Genomic DNA, 20557 nt, shown 5'->3' with positions numbered 1-20557 from the left:
CAGGAAAAATAAATCTGTCAACCACAGGGTGGGACTGTAATGCCATTTATTAAGCAGCATGCCAGTGCATTAAAAAATTGTGGTACATGAACAGTTAAATGCAACAAGTAAAATGTTTTTCTGATTAAAAAAAAACAAAACAAAAAACTAACAAAAAAAACACAAAACACTAAAGTGAACTGTAAAATCAGTACAAGCAGTACGCTGTTATTCACACACTTTGACAGGAACATACATGATGATCACTGCCCCATCGCACTGAGAATGTTGGCCTATAAATAAGAGAAAAAAAAACAACTGTAACAATACATAGATAAAAAGAAACATTTACAGGTGAAACAGACATTTTCAGCCTTACTTAGAGATGGCACGATACTAGATGGTAAAAAAATGACTACAGCAGGCTTGTGAAAATGTCTGCAGCAGACCATCGTCTTCCAATTGCATGAACTGCCCATCATGCAATCAGAAGGGGGGGCATAAATAGGCTGCTTTCAAAAAAAAAAAAAACAACAAACACCCAACACCTCTTTTCCCTGCTGTGTAAGGGAAAAACTAACTTGGTTCATGGTTTGGTAGTTTTTGCTATAGGTTTAATAAATCACGTTTATAGCCCATAAATCGCTTTTTGTTAAAATAAAAGATGGTTAAAGCTTAGCCATGTGAAGTAACAAAGGCTGCTGTTACTGTAGCAATGCACACTTTTTTTGTTTGTATTAACTGATGCAATCACAGAATAAAAATCATCGCTGCCATCTCTAGCCTTACACTCAATCAACACTTCAGACTAATTTTACCTTGATGAAAGAGGAGAAACGTTTCGCTGTTATGCCTTCGATTTTCTTCAAGTCTTCTACCTAATGGAAGGAAATCGCCATTAGAATAGTAATGGAATGGCTGGGTTACCTCAAAACAGTTTATTGCAGCCCTACAATTTTATCTCTGTACCTGGGTGAAGTCTCCATTGATCTCTCTCCATCCCAAAATAAGTTTGGCCTTCTTATCCCCAATGAGCTGCAGGCTCTTCAGCTCCTTCAGTGAGCCCGAGTTGAGCGTTTGGAGGATTTTTGTTTTTGACTGCTCTAGTAGCGATGAGTCTAGTCGGGACTCCCAGTTCACCTCCTCTCCACTGGACGGGTCCATGCTACTGTTCTCCTTACCCTCTGAGATCTGTACAAGAGAGGAGAAGATGAAATAATGCAAATGAAAATAAATGGACAGAGTCAGGGTTATGACAAACTTTTACTGCCACTGATTAACATCAACCTTTAAGTCACTCATTTTATATCGTAATGGACACTCCGTTAAAATGAGCCTTTGTTTCCTGCTCTTATACTTTTACACACTACACCATTACTGTTAAAATAACACAAAAATGCATTCAGATCTAATCTTCAGCATAACATGCTTCAGCTGTTTAAGGAATAGAGAACTGAATCATGTTGATTTACAGGTAAACAACTGAATCATGTCAGTACTGTTAAATGAAACTTACTGGAGTGTCACTTTAAAGGAACAAAGGAATAAGGATAGAGAAAGTCAGTGTGATGAGAAAGTACTAACTGAATCTCAGAAAAAATGACCTCAGCAAAAAAGCACAAGATTCTGATGATGCTTCAGAGACAATTTGATTATGCTTCTGACTAGGATTTAATGCAAACTGAGTACACAGGAGCGACCACTAGGGTACAGAATGAAGTAGGACAGCACACAAATGACCAGAGACCCAGTGGTACAGAGCAGGGAAATGATGTTTGTCTAAAAACTGGACTGTTCTGAAATACAGACGGAGACAGTGGGGTTGTACACACAGCAAAAGTCCTAGGCCGAGCAGGCAAATCTAAAGTACAAAAACTGGTATGATCTTCTGCTCATTGAGCCCACCAATGTTGCAGGCCATTCAGGTTCAGTTGACATATCAAATTCAAAGAACTCACTTTTACTGATACCACAGATCTATCATTTGACCGAACCAAACAAGAGAGATAAAGAGTTGGAGAGATAAGAAGTTCTAAGAGGTTAGGGATGAGGGACAAAAGTACATCTCTACCAGACGGGTGTGCCCCCTTAAGGAGACACTCACTGGATTAGCACCAAAAGCACAGATAGTGGCGAGAAGTCAGCTAGAGGTCACACAAAGTTTCTCCAAACTGTAACACCCCATCTCAGATTTAATTTACAAGTTGGACATGAGGGGCATGGTAACCTACGTGGGAATGGCCCAACAGAAAAGTACAAATACACCAGGAAAACTATATTCAACACATGCAGCCCACACATATGGACCCTTCATGAGCTGTGGAACAAGACTCATCCCTCCGTGAGGTGGAAAAGGACCAGCTTAGGTCTGAGATAGGCCAGATTCTCTAGTTTGCAAAACAGAGCAGGCCAGATGTCATGTTTGATGTTAGCAACTTGGCATCAAGCATTAAAAAAAAAAAATAAATGCCACCGTGCAGACAATCCATGAAACAAACAGCATAGTGTGCAAAGTGTGGTAGTTCTAAACTTCCAACACTTGGAAGTGCTGTGTTCAGCGATGTCTCGTTTGGAAATCTTTCAGACAGAGACCCTCAAGGAGGGCACTTCACTGGCCATGTCTGATGGAATTGATGCTATTTTTCTGGCTACACTTTTCTCTGAACTAACTACTGGTGATTCTGAACATGCTCCACTAATAATCTGTGTCACAGACAAACATTTACATGCTGATGCCTTTTTAAGCCCACAACATCAGTCCCTGAGAAAAGCCTGGAGATAAGCAGCATCATAGAACTTGTCCAAACACAGAAGGCTGAGCGTGTGCTGTGGTACAACACAAAAGAACAACTTGGAGACTGCCTTTTCAAAAAAGGGGCATTACCAGTTACTTAAAGTACTGACAATGGAAACTTGATTTAAATAAATGAATAAAAAAAAAAAGTATTAACATTTTTTGATTGTACAATTTAATCTAACTTAAAAATGCATTCTTGTATTTGTATATTTCTGTGCTGGTTGCATTATATTCAGTTGGATAAGTGGTTATCTATATAAAAAGATATAAGAGAGTTAATGTTACCTTGTACTGGATTTTTGTGAAGGAACAGGAAGTTTTTTTACTATTAAATACTGGTGCTCTCGTGCCTTCTGGGCTTTTTGGATGGCGGTCACTACTAAAGGAGCTGTCGATAAATTCTGTGTCTTGCGTAACATCTTCAACCCTATTCTATACAGTCACAGTTCTCTACCAATGACTATTCTATGTTATGTCAAAAAATTCTTGGTACTTGGTACCCTCAGCACACAGCTTCAGGACTGCTGTACCTAAACATACTTAAACAAAAACCACACATTACATCAGTGAAATGCATTAATTATAGACATTTGTCAAACAAACATGTATTCTTAATTCAACTGATATGATTTATGTTAAATCTAATTTCTGACAGAAAAAAGGAAGAATGTAGGTGAGTATACTGACCTTCTGGATATGTTTTTTCTTCTTGTCCAATGCTTGGGATGGTTTACAAACCATAGCACATTGCTGCAGGGGCTGCACCTGAGACACTGTGAAAGTAGAGGGCAGATGACTATAAAAATCATAAACAGCATTATCAGAAAGAAAGGATACCAATACAACAGTGTTTTTCAACCTAATCTGCAGCGTGTGGTTGATTACCCTGGAGAATAACTGACAAGCTTGCCTATACTTAGTAAAAGAACACTTGCACATTGGCTTTTATTATAAATGTGTTTTGAGTCAACAGGTTTTACATTCTTTTGTTCTGCACCAACATTACCATCTGTAGTAATCAACCCTATGCTACAAATGCAGTTGAAGGAGACCAGGCTGAGGAATTCTGGAGTATTCCTTTAAAAGGAGTGAAGCACATTAAACAATTCTAGACAGCAGGACTACACAACATGCACATAAAATGCAAGTTCTATACAAGTTCACCCAACAGTATAAACAGTAAAGACTATCCAATAAGCATTTTCCTGTTTCCTGTTCAAACAGAGCACCACTGTAACATCATCTTTAAGCAAATAAAATAGTTGTCAATTTTAAAAAAAGTTGAGACAATATTAACTTTAGTGCAAAGTGTTAAATGCATTTACAGCTATTTACAGAATGTCTGCAAGCATATTTGTTATGCAGTGTAAGCGTGTTAGTGGGTAATGTAATTTTGCTATATCCATTTGTGACATGTTTACTGGCAAAACGCAATCAAAAATACGATTAATTGTGCAGCCCTAATGAAAACTATACTCTCCCCTAATTGCTCCTACTAACGTTCATTTGCTATTAGCATAAAGACATTTGGACCAAGTAGTTTCAAGCTATTCATTGCTTTGCAGCTAACTATGCAAATACAGTCCTAATGTGTTCTAATGTGCATTTGGCCATTTGGCTTTATAAAAAATTTGGTGGGCTCTGCTTCCATGCCTTACTTTGTAGCGGGGTAACGACTGCCTGCTGTTTCCTAGGTTTGGCTGCTGTAGACTCCTTCCTGTGTAAAAGGTTCAGATCTGTTCTGAAGAGAGGTGCATCACTGTCCGTGACATCCTTTTTACCAACCACTCCACTCTGACCGCCAGCCACTTTATTGAACATGTTTGCCTTTTCTTCCAACTCTTTCTGCTTCTCCTTTAGTTTCTGTACAAAACAAAGGTGAGACAAAAGGTATAAATACACCTATAAATATATTAGCAGTGGGGGATAAACTGGCTCAGCTTTGTTTCTAATGTATTAGTTTTGTCTTTACCGTCACACAGGTATGCAAATAAATGCAGATCAAAAAGGCATCTAAAATGAAATATGAAAATATATACATAAATACACTATACCGTGATGTAAAATGGTCGCAGATACCTACTGCCTGATATAATAGGGTCACATGACTCCAACAGTGTACTTAAGCATTGTGTTATTACAGGTTATCTAGAGGTTAAAAGGTCAGATTTGAATTTTATATTACTGTTATTTTAAAAATAATGCCACTGCTTTATCTGCAGGAGTTGTGCCAACATTTGGCATTATTATTATTATTAATAAATAATAATAATAATAATAATAATAATAATAAATTCTTATTATTCTCAACATATCAAACATTCGATAGTTGCCACTGTAATATACATACTAATTTATATGGCAATTGAGCTGCTACAGGATCTATGAGCAAACGCTGCCTTTGGCCTTACCCCTTGGAATAAAACAATCACAACAATATCAAAGCATTAAAGAGCATTCATTGTAGCCAGGGACCTGGATCTCTTTGCGGGACTGGGCGACAGTCTTCAGTAAGTTGAGCCTCTCTCTCTCCGGAGAGCCCAACATCATTTTCTCCAAAGCCAGAAGTCTGTCCAACACTGAGGAATCTGCTGGGCTGAGGGAGACATTCAATTGGCATAAGGTTACACCAGAATAACTAAATCAAGCGATATTCCTTATTCACAATGCCCATCAAACATTTAGGGACACAAAGCGTTCTTCTGGAACTGAAATTCTCTTGCTGCTACTTGCACGTTCTATGAATCTACAATTATGCTAAATATCTTAATTCCTTAACCACACATTTACTAATACTTTGTGATTATTTTGCCACACAACAACAAATAATACAGCTGCCAGCGACAATGAGTGGGTCCAAGCACGCATCAGTAGCAGAGCTGTATTCTTTGTGTTAGCTAATCACATACTGTTCACACAAATTAGTAATTACTGAAGTTAACTGTAAGCGCTGCTACACACCATGCAAGTGACTTGAGCAAAGAAAGTCTCCAGCTACACACCACACTAATGAATGTGCTTCTAAATGGTAATGCATTATTTTTTCATACTATTTAGTGCTGTAGCATGCAGTGTGGGCATAGACCCGGACTGGTGTGTTGTGCAGGAGCACTCCGGCAAGCAAAAAACTAGCTTAAGTGGTTATAATAGCCTAGGAAAGGTAAAAAAATTTGACGTTCTGCCTGTTCCTAACTGGGTGCAAAATTTATGCCCAGTCTTAGTGAAAATTCAGCTCATGACCAGGTGGTGCACTGTACTTAAATTGAACTTTTTAAGGTTAGCATTCCATGATCCATGATTTAATATGCATGTGTGTATTTATTTATTTATTTTATAGTTGTGAGAATGAGTTTTATTTGAGTTGCTAAGCCGCTGTAAGCATACAGATAATACAACTTGCTACAGATGTTAAGGTTGAAAATCTCCTTGAACTGTGCATTTGGGTAAATATAAATTTGTGTACATTTGTGAGAAGGCTTTTTTTATTGAGCTACATTTGATTTCTTCTGAAATTATTTTTCCTAATATAACCCATCAAGCTACAAATAAGAATTTATTTTTGCTAATCGCAATATAAAGGCCATCAGGCCCTATGCTGTCCTTGCAGGAATTTGTAGGAATCAAAGGAATAGCTCTTTCCTGGTTCAGATCTTACCTGACTGACTGATTACTATCAGTTGTAAATGTAAACAGCAAATCATCTGCACATACAAGAGTAAAATAAGGTGTCCCACAAGGCTCTGTTTTAGGACCAGATGCTAAAATTCAACTTAAGGCCTGTGAAAAAGATATTAAAGACTGGATGTCAGGTGATTTCCTCCTACTGAACTCTGGCAAAACAGAAGTTCTTAGTCCAAAAGCTGCTAGAAAAAAAATGCTTGATTTAATACTAATTCTTGATAGCTTCTCAGTTGCATCAGGTACCTCTGTGAAAAACTTCAGCATCACGATCAATACCTATCTGTCCCTTGATGTAAGTATTACTAGAAAACTTTCCTTCACCTAAAAATATCATATCAGTCCATAGAGACCATATTAGTCCAATTTTATTAACACTACTTAGGCTGCCAGTCAAATTCCGTATTGATTATGGAATTCTTCTACTGACATATAGAGCTCTGAACAGCCTCGAACCTCAGTACCTGAGTGAACTTCTCAAATTACTAATCAATATGCCGACTTTGATCACAAGGTGCCGGCTCACTATCACAGGGTTTGTACAATGAAATTCCATTACTTTTCCATGACACAATTAAATTTCCATGCCAAACATTTAGCATAGTGCTGGGTGATACATCATCTATACCAGTATACTGTGATACTGACAAACTAATTCCTGTTTTAGTGATATTTTTGTGATATTTGACAGATATAGACTACTTAAGGACTATTTTCTTGCTCTCCATTTATAGTTAGCCTATGATAGCCAGGCCTGCTGGAGTCACAATCACCCCAAAGAGAATAACTGTGTTTACTACCTGTTTCTTGGCTGGGCTGAACAACTGCCCACCCTCTCCAGTCTGAGCGCAAAATTGAACTAGTCAGTCTTCGACACCTGCCTCACACTAGACCGAGTTATTATTAATAGTACTAACATTAGTAGTAACTTTCCTTAACGAACTAAAGAAGTTTGTTGTCACAGCACTTGTACTGAAATATCTTTCAAATCATAACAATAAGTATTACGAGAACAGAAAACTGTTTAAATTCTTAAGTCCTGCTATAACAGAGTTCACCTCTGACCATGTCATGCTGCAATGTGGCTTTTTATTTATCATCACTATTGGGCAATGTGACTTTTATTGCTCTTTTTAGATTTTGGAAATGTCATATTGAACAAATTTACTCTAATTATCTCTAATTAGCTGAGGGGTATCCAGCTAGGACAAATCTAGAGCGCTTAATGAACTAGGCTATGAACATGTGTACAGCATAAAACACAGGTTAGTTAATTTTAAAGTTAACTTTTAAAGATTAATTTTGAAATGTGAGCAGGTTTTACATAGTCAGGGTGAGTATTTTAAACCTGCCAAAATTATACCCCCCCCCCCTTAAATCTAGGGTGCAAGATCTGACTCGAATCGAATTTACTCTGGTGACTTATCTTGGCGTGTAGGTTGTCATATAAATATACATCTGTAAGTTCACCAGGGAGAGTAAAATGTTGGAAATGCTATTTTAACACCTGCCAAAAATATACCGCTCCTTACTATGTTTTGTTCTTTATTTTAATTAGTCTGTTATTGTTGTTGAAAACTGAAGGAACATTCTGAGACAGGACCACTCCCTAGAAAATACAGAGATATTTAATGTGTATTGCCATTCAGCCTAAAAATCCCAAGATATGATTTTTCTCACACAGTCCACATATAAATTCATTAATTTCATTAAGTCAGTATTATGACTTCTAAAAGTAATCATTGGTTTTCATGGACTTAATTCTCATTTTCACTGTGACACACTTCTAACAGTAGTCACGATTTTCATCAATACGTCTCATTTGTTATGCTGATGAGTCTGTAACAGTAGTCTTTGGCCATCATCAGTTAATCTTGTGTCCAATGACAGGCTCATTTCTTTCCTTTACTCCATATTCACTACTGTAAACTCATCATCAAATCTTTATTCTTTTGTTCTCTAGAATGAAGCATGTGTGTGAAAATGTTGCATGTGCTTCCCTACAATGACCCAGGAGGTACAACAAGCTCCTGGTTTTTGCTAAAGGGAAACATTGTTCTAAGCACCAGCTACCAAATCATGGCCTACCACACAAAGCCAAGACCTGTTAAAGTGCTATGATAAGAGCATTCAATAAATGATCAGTTATTCAGTTTAATGTGAAGCAAACTTGCCTGTGTGGATGTGTGTGTAATGGTGATGGCAGTTCTGCTCTCTTGCCCTCTTTCAACCTCTTATTCTGGGGTTCTCCTGACCCCCCAGCCTCCTGCTCCTCCCTGGCCCTCTTCCCTACAAGAGAAGAGAGACAGCACTTCAGTACATTCATCTAAGCAAGCAAATCAGAGTTAGCAAGAACCTCAGAGTCCTAAGCGTTTAAACAAAATCAGGAACTGTTCTGCTCTGGGGGATGTAACAATACAACAAACACTGTATCGAAATTCATCATATCATTATATCAATAAAATAATCTTGTAATTATTTAGACAATTTTTTTAACATAAATTTGCCAAACCATAGAAATGGCCTTAACATACTATGCATTTCAAAGATTCCAGAATATTCTACTGAGAAAGACAAAAAAAACATTTAAAAACACTATGGGGTGGATATGTAGGGCTGCAGCAATTGTGACAAAGTCTACAGTGACTACACACACCCCACAGCCAATACATATTACACAGCAGTCATTAATGCAAAAAGCAACACTAAGTAGCACTGCCACAATAACGCAAATTTGTACCAGCACTTCTATGAGGATTCTATGAAGACGTTAACACCAAGCTTAGAGTGTTGTACATTCACTTGCTATAGCATTCAACCAAATCCAATCGTGCTGTAGGCAGGACATTTTACTGATGTGTTGATTGGTTATTGGTCATGTTTTTTTTTTTTTAAATTGAGTGTTTACGAGTTATTGTTTTGTAAATCTTTACATGCATACTACAAGTAATACAATCCAAAATTACACGCTTGCATAGAGTGTAGACCCCTTAGTGTAGACATTACTATGACAACAAGCATCACGAGTCCAGTCAGAGTGAGAAGAGCAGCAGTAAGCAACGCTTGTGTTTAAGTGCTTTAAAATTAACGCAGACTCTGGAAAATGTTCTTATTAAAGAAGGCCGAGAGGAGGACATCATTTTCTGACACATATAAGCTGGACGCCTGTCCCACCACCGTCTTTTCAAGTTTAAAGCATAAACTCTGTCTCTTCTGCAGACCAGTTTCTGCTCCCGCCATGTTGAACGTTATAAACTTTCCCTATGACGTGAACGCACATGCGCAGAATGTAGTTAAACTTTCCGACTGGGAATGTAATCAGATATGGCCGTTTACATGGTTATTGTTCTTCTATTTAACAGATTAATTACAAGATTACCCACCCCGTTCAATTGGGCAGAAACTGCATTCTGAATGGCCTCACCGGACTAGTCTATTCCAACTGAGGTGTATACATGGACGTATTCTATTCCAATTGAGCTATCTGTCGGATTATTAACAGATTATTAGGCTGCATGTAAACGTGGCTAATGTTTGTTTTGTGTAGGAATAGGTATCCTGTAAGTTTTTACACTATGAAAAATGGCTACTGCAAACCAGAGTTTTCTCTGGAAGTTTGGCTGAGGCAGTCTGATATTTCCAAATAAACTGCACCCATTTTACTCTAATTTTCAGATCCTTTGGTACACAGCTACATAGCTGTCTGAATTCGCCTTTCGAAGCAGAAATACTTAACCATAGTGTTGACTACTTATTTAGCTTACGTGTTTTCAAGGGACACCACATGCTAACAAGTTTAAAAACTTGATTTTGACTTGAGGGGGTCTTTAAACACTCACTGAGCCATACAATTACTCTACCTCCTGATGTTTACATTTTTTATTCCAGATGTATTTTTTTGTGCTTGCTTATATTTGTGCTTGCATTACTTGATTTTGCACTTTGTTTTACAATAATTTTGTAAAAGTTTTGAAAGTAATCTTTGTAGTCTTCCACTTGTGTAGCAATAATTAAAAAATAAATAAATAAAAATAAATATTCAAATTTCATTACATTTTTTCATGCTGAACCATGATACAAATCAACCTGTGGCCCAGAAACCCCTGATCCATGAAAGGTGTGAATTGCTACACCTTCAGAATTAATTACAATTAACGTTTGGGGCTGGGGATTGTCTGTGTAATTTTGCTAATACAAGGCTAACATAGTTAACAAGCACTGGCCACCCACTTGTGTAGACATACTATTTCCATCCCACACTTGCCTCAAATTGTGTCAAGTAGTTCTCAAATAGATTTGCTTCTGTGGTTTGACACTAAATGACAACTTGCTTCCATTACTTGTTAGCTACATGAGCCTTGCAGTACCAACACTAAATTAACTTTGGCCATCGAACATGTATGATATATGTACAATAAAAACATACAAAACCCCCCCCCAAAAAACAGTATATTTTTGTGCTCTGAAGGAGCAGCATGTTTAGTCAATGTTGGGCCAGTGTGCCAAAACATCTGCATTTTTTTTTTAGTTTTACAGCAACTGTTGCACTTCTTTATAATGTTAATCCAGATAAATCTACTCCCAGTTGCTACTTTTTCATAAATGTACATGTATCCGCACCTCCGTGTCTCTTGCACTCGAGCTTTAATCTGTGACCGTCAGATGCTGCTGGAACCATTTCTCTCAATTTCTGGAGTCATGTGACGCTATGAGAGAGAAGGCGGGGTAGGGTCTAATTCTGCGGTGCTCTGTTAGTTGTAGTTACACATGCAAGTTAGCTGTCCCTGAAGCACTCCAAAACAGTTTAAACACTGTCCCCCATGTTATTCTGAACGTCCCTGGAACAATGGGACGGCATTAGTCTAGAGTACGTGCGCTAAATCCTGGTCTTGGAGATCTACAGCCCTGCAGAGTTGAGCTAACACACCCGATCCAGTTAATGAAGCGCTTCAGGGACATCTGAATATTATAGCCAATTGTGTTGGACATGAATTCTCCAGGGTGGTACTTTTCATATCTCTACAGGACAAGGACAAGGCACTTCTGGTCTAGAGCCTTGCTCACTGGGTGAGGGAGTGTGACTGATTTTGCTTTAAAGTTACCTTAAACATTCACACAGGCCAGGTTTGGGCAGGCTTGGTTTAAGAGTTCTGAAAAACTAAGATGACTAATACTGTCAAATATTCATGGTACAGTTAATGGAACAGCATAGTATACTACACCCAAACCACTGTAAACGCTCACCATTCATGGGGGCCACCACCATCTCCCGTACAAACGGCCGGTTAACAATGTGCTTGGACTTGGCGGCGAAGTTGAGGGCAGTGAACGTATCAAAGTAGTACTTGTACTCAGGGGCGATGTTTGTGATCATCACAGAATGGGCTGAGCCACCCAATGAATCCTGCAACAGGCGGGTGAGTTTGCTGTCCCTGTAGGGCACGCGGCCTGCAGCCCCAGCGTTCAAAGAGTCCACCACCTTGCTGAGGGTGAAGAGGGATAAGTTGATTGCACCACTCTCTTTTAAGCGCATACCCTGATTACCCGTGCGTCGGTTGTCCTCTGAACCGGCCAGGTCCACTAGGTAGAGCTTCCCCGTCAGCTGTCGGTGAGGAGGGATGCGCTGAGACTTCACCACCTCATGAGGTAGAGAGAGAGAAAAAAAAAGTTATGCTCCGTTTGTTCTTTTTTTAATCTTATGGTTCTCAACTGCAGCCCAGCAGTTCTATTCAACTATTAAAGCCCAAAGTGGCCAAACTGACTAATCAGCCATCTTGCTTTTTGTGTTTACTTTGTAACTAACACTGGTAGTTCTGTCAAACTGGTACACCACAATGTTGGGCGTATACAAACTCTCACACGAATGCTGCACTGAAACTTGTAGAGTCAGGCAAAGCATATACTATTTTTGCAAAAAAGATTAAAATATTAGCAATAAACTCCCCCCATGATTTCTCAATGAACGCATGCTTTTTTTAAAAATTCATTTGTTTAACCCAACATACCCAATTTGTATTTTGTTCATTACAGCTTATTATTGTACAATCTAATGTGGAAAAGAACAATTGCAATCATCTTAAAATTATTGCAATCATCACAAGTAACTGTTATTAGGTGAATATGTAATAATGGTGACAGGCCCATTTGTATAGTTTAAATTCCCTGCTCCAACCCACCTGATCCAGCTCATAATTACCTGATAGGTGTGTTGAGGCAGGAAATAGCTGAAAACAGTGACAAAATCCGCAGGACCCCAGGACTGAAGTTGAGAACCACTGTTTTAGTACAATTTCACCCAAAACACTTGTGCAGCATGCACCTTCCAAACCCCATACACTAGCATTCCTTTACTGACAATGTTCAGGTTTGGGTCAAACATGCAGCCCTTCAATGGTATTTTACCAGGATGTACACATTAAAATTTGTCATACTATACTAGGACCTCTCAGATGTACATACATTTTTTGTTAATGAGCACTGAAAACATGTTTTTAAAAATAACTACAACAGTAAGAAACAAACAAATAAATAATGCATGGAGAGTGTTACTATTATGGTTAATGATGTTTACCGTCAAAAATATTTATAAAATAATTACAAATAAATTTACAAATACTGACATCACGGTACACCACAGATCACACACAGCACAGTAGCATCTGCTACAGACATGAAACAGCTCTAAAAAGACAAGAGTTAAGCAATCACAGCAGATTACAAACTAGTAACAACAACAACTGTGAACTAAACCACATCTGTGAAAGTGCAACTAACTCAAGTACGCATCTAACAAGAAGTATATATGCCTTAGGCGTTTTCTATGGAATTAAACATTTAATGTGCTGAACTATGGTATTGAAGACTGGGCAGGAACAAAAGTCAGTCTTATACACAAAGCTGAAATGTAATAAGATGTAATAAGAACGATTGTATGCAAAACACTTTGAGCAAGAAGATTTCACAAAGGCTGAAAATTGGAACATGAAAGCCAGACTGAAGCTCATTTTTTTCTGAACACCCCCACAGACAGAAACATTAACAAAAGGGGAAACCAGAGCTGAGGCAAGCTGTAATTGTTAATAATTAATGACAGGTTAACTAGCCGACATACATGATGTAGATTTAAATAACATTTCAGTATGTTTGCCACAGCTTGAAATGAACTGAGCTAAATTTGTTTAAGCTTGCTTGTCGTCCTTAACCATGTCCTTCACTCCGTTTCTCCAAGCTTATACACAACATATTGCCGTATCAATACTTTGATCACAGCCCTAAAAGGAAAGCAAGACCAAAAAGGGTACCTTGATGAGAAGAATTGCGTGGCTGCGGCTGGAGCGTTGGTTGAGTTTGGTGGAGGCTGTGGTGCGGTTTAGACTGGCTGGAACAAAGTGTGCATGAAAATCCGAAAAGGAAGAGAGGGGAGTGCGAGTCAAGCCTGGGATGATGATGTTTTTATCTTTGTCTTCGCGGATTGGTAGATCCTGAGAGCTTGGAGACAAGAGATCCAAAACCTGCAGTAACAGACGATGTTTTCAAACTTAAACTCTGGCAAATGGGTTCCTGGAGAAATGGTGGTTGTTTAAAAAGCATGCATTTGTGACCCATGCCTTGCACAGAATATCATAGCTTATATTGCATCTACACTCTCTGCAAATAATGGTATTTATCAGACCTGCTTTAATGACTGGATCACCTGTCAGGTTCTGAGAATTTTTACTGAACTGGGGAAATCTGCTTTTAACTCCAGTGCAGCGAACCAGATTACTGGAAACTCTAAAGCTCCGCTCCTAACCACCTCAAACTCCGCCTGCAATTGTTTTATTTGATCTTGATTTTTTTATTCTTCTATTTTATTGAATCATTTTATTTCTAAGATGTTTAGTTTTTTTCCCACTTTTATCATATGACAAATCTAAATTAAATTAATTAAACTAAATTAAATCATTACACCACAAATCTGTCTCATATGCCATGTAAATATTTCTCTTCTACTTTAACTTATGTCTAGGATTATGTCTATTTTTTATTTTCTGCATAGTATATGTAAGTTTATGTGCAATTATACGTCTTGCTACTAAAACAGTGCAATTTCCCTTTGGGATAAATAAAGTTCTTTCTATTCATCTCTATCTATCATCTGAGCTTTGTTTTTTTGTAAATTATGTTCATTTTGTCTTTGATTTGGTTTAGTTCATAAATTTCATTTTAATTTTTTCTGTTTATCTCACTCGGCTACACTGTAAATGAGGGTCACCCTCAATGTACTTCCGAGTCGAAATAAAGGTTGATTGACTAATAGTCTGTGAGCCTCATCTGCGCTTGACTGCAGAGTGTGCACACCGCTACACCCACCAAATAGCAGGTCTCAAGTGATAAATGTTGTGTGGCAAGAGCAGGACAGCAACTGTGATATTTTTCAAGTTGTTTAGTGTCCACTAGGCATTACCAACAGCATACCTTTTCATTGTAGATTTCTAAGTATGACATGCCCACAGAGAATTCCCATTCATCCTGGTCTCTCTCTTGGACGCGCACCAGTTGGAATACCTCACGAACTGCCCGGGGGATCACTCCCGGGTGCTCCTGACTGCCTAGCATGGTGTGGGTCTTTCCTATGGAGAAAACAGATGGCGTTTAAAAAGGGCTTGGAAAGCAAAACAGGTCCACACTTCTGGCATTGTTTTCCACAGAAGACAAATCAAGTGAACTTATAAAGGACTTTGAGAACTCCAGGTTTGATTTATGTGAACAAATATCTGTGAGTTCTCTCCATGAAAGTCCTGAAAAACAGACCTGCGGTTGCGGGATCAAAAATAAAATGTTACCAAGTCAGCTACTCAGGCAGGTAATATTTAAAATTAGGACACTGGTAATGTGCTTATCTTTACAAATGTGCAACACAAAACACTTGGTAAAACCTTTAACTTTACCTCTTATAAAGCCCTATTCAAGCTGGATGAGTTACCTGGATGGGTACAGTAATTTCAGTGCTGAACAACGAGATCCATGATTTTAATCCAACACGATTCTGTCAAGTTTGTACTTTTTACAAGTCCGCTAAGCAATAATTTCAGAGCAAATAACCTTCTACAATTTGTCAAACCCATCTCTTCGTAAAAGTAATCTTATCATAATCAATTTCATAGTAATGTCACAAACCTTTTCTGGCAACGGAAAAGACAAAGCTAACTGCTAAAATCGAGACTGACTTGGCACAATGTTGTATCCTCAAATTCGTAATAGGACTACTCTAATCTAGAACATCTGTGGTGACGGCCTAATTAGAAGAATGCCTTTTGGGCATATAGGTAAGTAAAGGGAGGTCAGAATATGCCAAAAGGTGTGCAAGTGTGACGATTATTGATCAGGAGCCTTGAACAAAGGCCACTTTTTTCAGCGCAGTTAGCTAACTGTACCCGGGGACACAAGTTCGGTGGGGCGATGCAACGACGTAGCTATTTGTATTTGGGTCTACGTTTAATGTCAGTGTTGTGCCACAGCATCCTATTTTTAAAAAACAACCAAATAAGCTAATTTCCACACACCCGCCAAATAAATGAAAACAGCGCACAACTTTAAATTCACTATTTAATACACGTCAAAGCTTCAATCTAATACCAATTTCTAATTGCAATATTCGCTGGTCCTGTAGGGAAGGGGTTCTCAACCTTTTTCACCCCAAGGCCCACCTGTTTATAACGACAAAGCATAGTGGTCAACAGAAAAACTAAAATCAATTTTTTTAAATAGATTTTTTTTTCTCTCACACTGAAAACCTGTGAATTGGAGCCTGAAAAAGATCAGGTGGTAATTTCACTTCAATCACAGAAACCAAAATTTGCAGTTATGTTGAAAAATGTAAAACCCAAAAAACCCCAAAACAAAAAAAAAAAACTTCTTTGCAGAGATGTCAAAAAAGGGGAAAAAGAAAAAAGGTAGATGTAGTTGTGGACTGTGACATGGAACTGCAGTCCATTGCGATTTCACTGAAAATACTCGTTTCTTTCCTACAGGAGAAAATGTTTGGTCTGGAGCCTCTTTAGTTTTGAGGGTTTTAGCACCTCATTTGAAATTAACCTCACTCCACTCACGCTTTTGGATCAGCATCGCTACAATCAACAATAATAATAAACCTTACTTGATATTTGCTTCTTTGTCATTAGTTTAATAAGTTGAGTTTAACCACTCAGGTCATAGATGCTTGGCCAGAAATCAAACGCAGATCTTTGCTATTATTTTATGGCTCGTCTGTCGTTTTCATCCGTTGCAGCTCGAGCTACAGAAACGATATTAGAGCAATAAGTCAGACATCAAAACAGGCAGATTATACTGACGGTACAGCGCTGACATGCTGGTAAAAGAAGAGGAAAGCCAGCTCTACTGATGAATTCCCTTGTTCCATCATAAAATTCGTCCCACCAGCAGTGAAGTCAACAGGGTTCGGTTGGAAGCAGACCCTGGAGAAACACCATGAGGAACCTATCCGTATCTGGCTAACTGCGCTGGGCGCCTGCAGCTGCATGATGTCTGATTAGCCTGCGACTGCGGTGTTTCTGTTTATACGTCTCTACTGGCCCACTACAAACTACTGCCTTCCCCCAAGTTCAGACCCGCAGACCACTAAAGAGTGCCCACAGGTTGAGAAACACTGCTGTAGGATAAGAAGGTCAGAGACACACTCAACAAGTGATTCAAACACCAGCCAATCAGCGAGCTTGAAGAGTGGAAAAAAAAAAGTCAGACATGCATGCACACTGCCTGAATGGTGGAGCTGCGTAGAAAACACAGGCTAATAAGAGTCGGTATGTTCATAACATATGGACCCAGAGATGAAGGCACTCTCTTTACAATTTCATGTCACCTGCCAGTTTGAAATGACATTTCTCCAGCTCCCACAGTGGTTCTCCCGATTTTAATCCCCAGTTTGTGCTTTTGCCACACATAAAAGCAAAACAGGTCTGGTCCAGCAGGTTTAGCTTTGTTTTGGTCATGTGATATCTGAGGATTTCTGGGATTTTGAGTTCTTATTCATAGCCCAAACTTATTATTATACTCTCTCTTTGCCTTGTTGCCTAGTGTGAGTATCCTCACGACAAAAATACAAGAAATTCTGTGACAAAGTGACATTAAGTTTAAAACAAAAATAAATCTGCATAAGACTGTTCAGCATCTCTGCTTTTCAGTAAAAAAAAAATCTGTCATACCAGCTCCGGTGGGTCCATAGGCAAAGACGCTAGCATTCTGCCCATTAAGAATGTGGGGGATAATGGGCTTCACAGAAGACAAAAACACTTCCTGTTGAGTTGTTTGCTCTCCATGGAAAACATCAAACCTACAGCAAAGAACAAAACATTCACTGAATGTGAGAAAATACGTTTATAGAACAGTTGGGGGGGGATAGAGAGAGAGAGAGAGAGAGAGAGAGAGAGAGAGAGAGAGAGAGAGAAAAAAAAAAAAAATGAATGTTTCCTCCATGATGTATTCCAGCAGGCACACGTAGAGCCTGTGGCTTTACTCCAGGAAGAATTTATTTTCAGCACCAGCTACCAAACCACCGTCTACCACAGAGACCGGGGCCTGTTAAGATGCTTTAAGCGATTTTATGACGGTAAACAGTAAAAGTAGATGAGTGAGACAGACAGGAAAGAGTGGAAAAAACAAGCACTACTCACTGATACTGCAAAGTCTCTGTGGCATTCCTCCAGTTGATGATCTCCAGAGTTTGCGGTCCTAATCCTCGGACACAAGGTCCTTCTCCCTTTTCGTCCTGCTTGCCTATGTAGGGACGTAGCCGCACCGCCACGCGAACCCTTGACGTCCGTTTAACTCCAGCGGCATCATTCACAGCCACACGCTGTGCCATTTCTAACAGGATTAGGAGGGGAACACAGTCAAATACCCACTTACCTGAGGATGTTTGGATCAAAAAACAAACAAAAACATTAAGACGTTTAACTATTTAAAGATATATCCACTTCTAAACTTACGAGACGGGTGTTAACAATACCGAACAATACATTAGTGGACTTAAATAGTTTCAACCCAATCTGCCCGTTTTTACAGCGGAACCCGTGAAAGCTGACAACACCGTTCAGTTTAAACGACTAGCTACGTTAGCTAGGTTTGTTAGCTACCTAGCGGACTTGCAAGCATAGAAAGCTGGCTTAAGCTTCCACTGTCGAACTATCCAATAATAACCACACTATCTTTTACTCAGTTTTCAGGAACCAGTTCGTTAGCTGGGCAGTTCGAGTTTAGACCCGTTACTGACCCGTGTATGACGCTGTACAGGCTGTTCATACACGGTTAGCCCGCTGGCTAACTCTACGTCTCGCTAACACAACGACGCCCGTTTGAAGCGCTGTCCCGCGGCAGCCGGACCGTTTTAAACTACTACAGCTTAAATCAGACTTACCGCTGTAACCGGGTTTCCCCTACTGTAGAAGCTTTTAATCAGTACCAGATAAACTATTAAAGTATTATATTAATAACTTTTAGCAGGATTTTTTCTCTCTTTAACTACAAAAAAAAACTACATTGCTCCTCCCCGCAAACCTTAAACCGTAGCTATTTTTCAAATGAGTGGCCACGCCCTCTTCCGAGGAACCAACCAATCAGCTGCCGTTTAGCATTCTTTTCATTGGTCTTTCAGGCTGTTCACCTCCGCTGGGCAAACCTTCGCCATCTGCTGGCTGCGCTTATCTTTTAAACGCGGACGCGAATCTCCGCGTCAACACAAATATTAGTTGCGTTAACATGAAAAATATTTGAGTATTAACGCGTTAAAACGTATTAACACGCTAAATATCTGCGTGTTAACGCTTTAAAACGTGTTAAGACGCTAATGTTTTAGTATTTGGATGTGGTTGCTGTTGGGAAGCTTTTGTGAATCATGATGCTTTACCGCCACCTATCCACCTATTGCGCAACAACATAGAGAGACAACAGACCAAATAATGTCCGGTTTTTATTTTAAAATATATGCTAAACAATGTCTTTTGGTACTTTTTATAAGCGTAAATACATTGTATTTAATAGTTTTTAGAACAGTATATAAGTTAGTTTGAAAATCACATTATCAATAGATATTGCGATTGGCATTGCAGATGGTGAAATGAAGGTCTGATCAATAATACATATAAATAAAATATATGTAAAATAATACACTTTTTGAAGATCAGTTTGAGCAAGTCTTGTGCAATCCCTAAAGGTACGACTGCAGTTCAAAAGGCCATTTTTCAAAACATGAACCTCCTGGTTCGCTCCCTCTAAAAGGTTAGGGTTAGGGTCCTCCTTAAAGGGGATGTTACTCTTGCGTCATTACCCCTGTCTGATGAGGTGGGCTCAGCGTAGCCATAGGTAAGCGCTCTACTGGGGGCTCAGTTCACTATATCATGAATAATCCATATGAAACGAAGAGGCTACGTACACATAGGCTGAAGTTTAGTTGTTGGCTGTAATGTGTGAAGTAATTCCTATTATGAATGCGCATGTCTGTCCGGTAGTGATGGACGTTACGAAGCTCTTTGAAGCATCAGCACAGTTGAATTGTCTCGGAAAATGGTTCAGTGTTTTGAAGCATTTGACACCTGGCTCAATGCTGCCATGTACTGTCCACTTTAAATTCCTACAACGACTGTTTCCTACTGATTCTCATATTTCCATTGAAGCTTATTCGCACAAAAAAACAGAAATGCAAATAATTGCAACAAAAATGTGTGAATTTGATCATTTGAACATTTAATAAATATACCACTGACATTGAGTTTTCATCTTATATGAACTATGGACAAAGAAAATAATATTAAAAAATAACTATTTGCCCATTACATTGGCTTCTCATCATGCATACATCATAAACTTTATATTATAATATTTGTGGCAATGTAAATAATTGTAATCCTGTCGAAAAGCATTAAAGCGGTGTTATTTGAGTATGATAGCATTTGGTCACATATCATACATCTCACTTTATTTTGGCTGTCTAAATGAAAGTGATCCCATACTTGAGGCCTGCGTCTCCTACTTGAGTCCCATGATAGATCTGTTTAATTAATGGAACAATCTCTGTGATGTTTTCTGACTGTGTATGTGTCACTCAGT

At 38.8% G+C, this 20557-nt stretch overlaps 1 protein-coding gene across 3 annotated transcripts; it reads right to left on the bottom strand.

Annotated features, from left to right (window-relative positions):
• Positions 1-29: 29 nt before the first annotated feature.
• On the bottom strand, positions 30-19031 carry kif22 (kinesin family member 22). 3 transcript variants are annotated; one of them, XM_036572138.1, is made up of 13 exons: positions 18870-19031; positions 18127-18319; positions 17659-17786; positions 14912-15066; positions 13756-13965; positions 11699-12092; positions 8629-8743; positions 5252-5372; positions 4435-4639; positions 3464-3549; positions 949-1170; positions 798-857; positions 30-272 (listed from the first exon to the last, which is right to left on the bottom strand). In XM_036572138.1, the coding sequence occupies exons 2-13, from the start codon at positions 18315-18317 to the stop codon at positions 243-245; spliced, it is 1917 nt and encodes a 638-aa protein (XP_036428031.1). In that variant the 5' UTR covers positions 18318-18319; positions 18870-19031; the 3' UTR covers positions 30-242. The 3 variants fall into 3 exon arrangements, with proteins under 3 accessions (XP_036428031.1, XP_036428032.1, XP_036428033.1); XM_036572139.1 differs by lacking the exon at positions 18870-19031 and adding an exon at positions 18726-18781; XM_036572140.1 differs by lacking the exon at positions 18870-19031 and adding an exon at positions 18442-18711.
• Positions 19032-20557: the final 1526 nt, after the last annotated feature.

This window comes from Colossoma macropomum, unplaced genomic scaffold, assembly GCF_904425465.1.
Source record: "Colossoma macropomum unplaced genomic scaffold, Colossoma_macropomum, whole genome shotgun sequence".
Classification (NCBI taxonomy): domain Eukaryota; kingdom Metazoa; phylum Chordata; class Actinopteri; order Characiformes; family Serrasalmidae; genus Colossoma; species Colossoma macropomum.
This window is presented reverse-complemented; position numbering and strand designations above follow the sequence as displayed.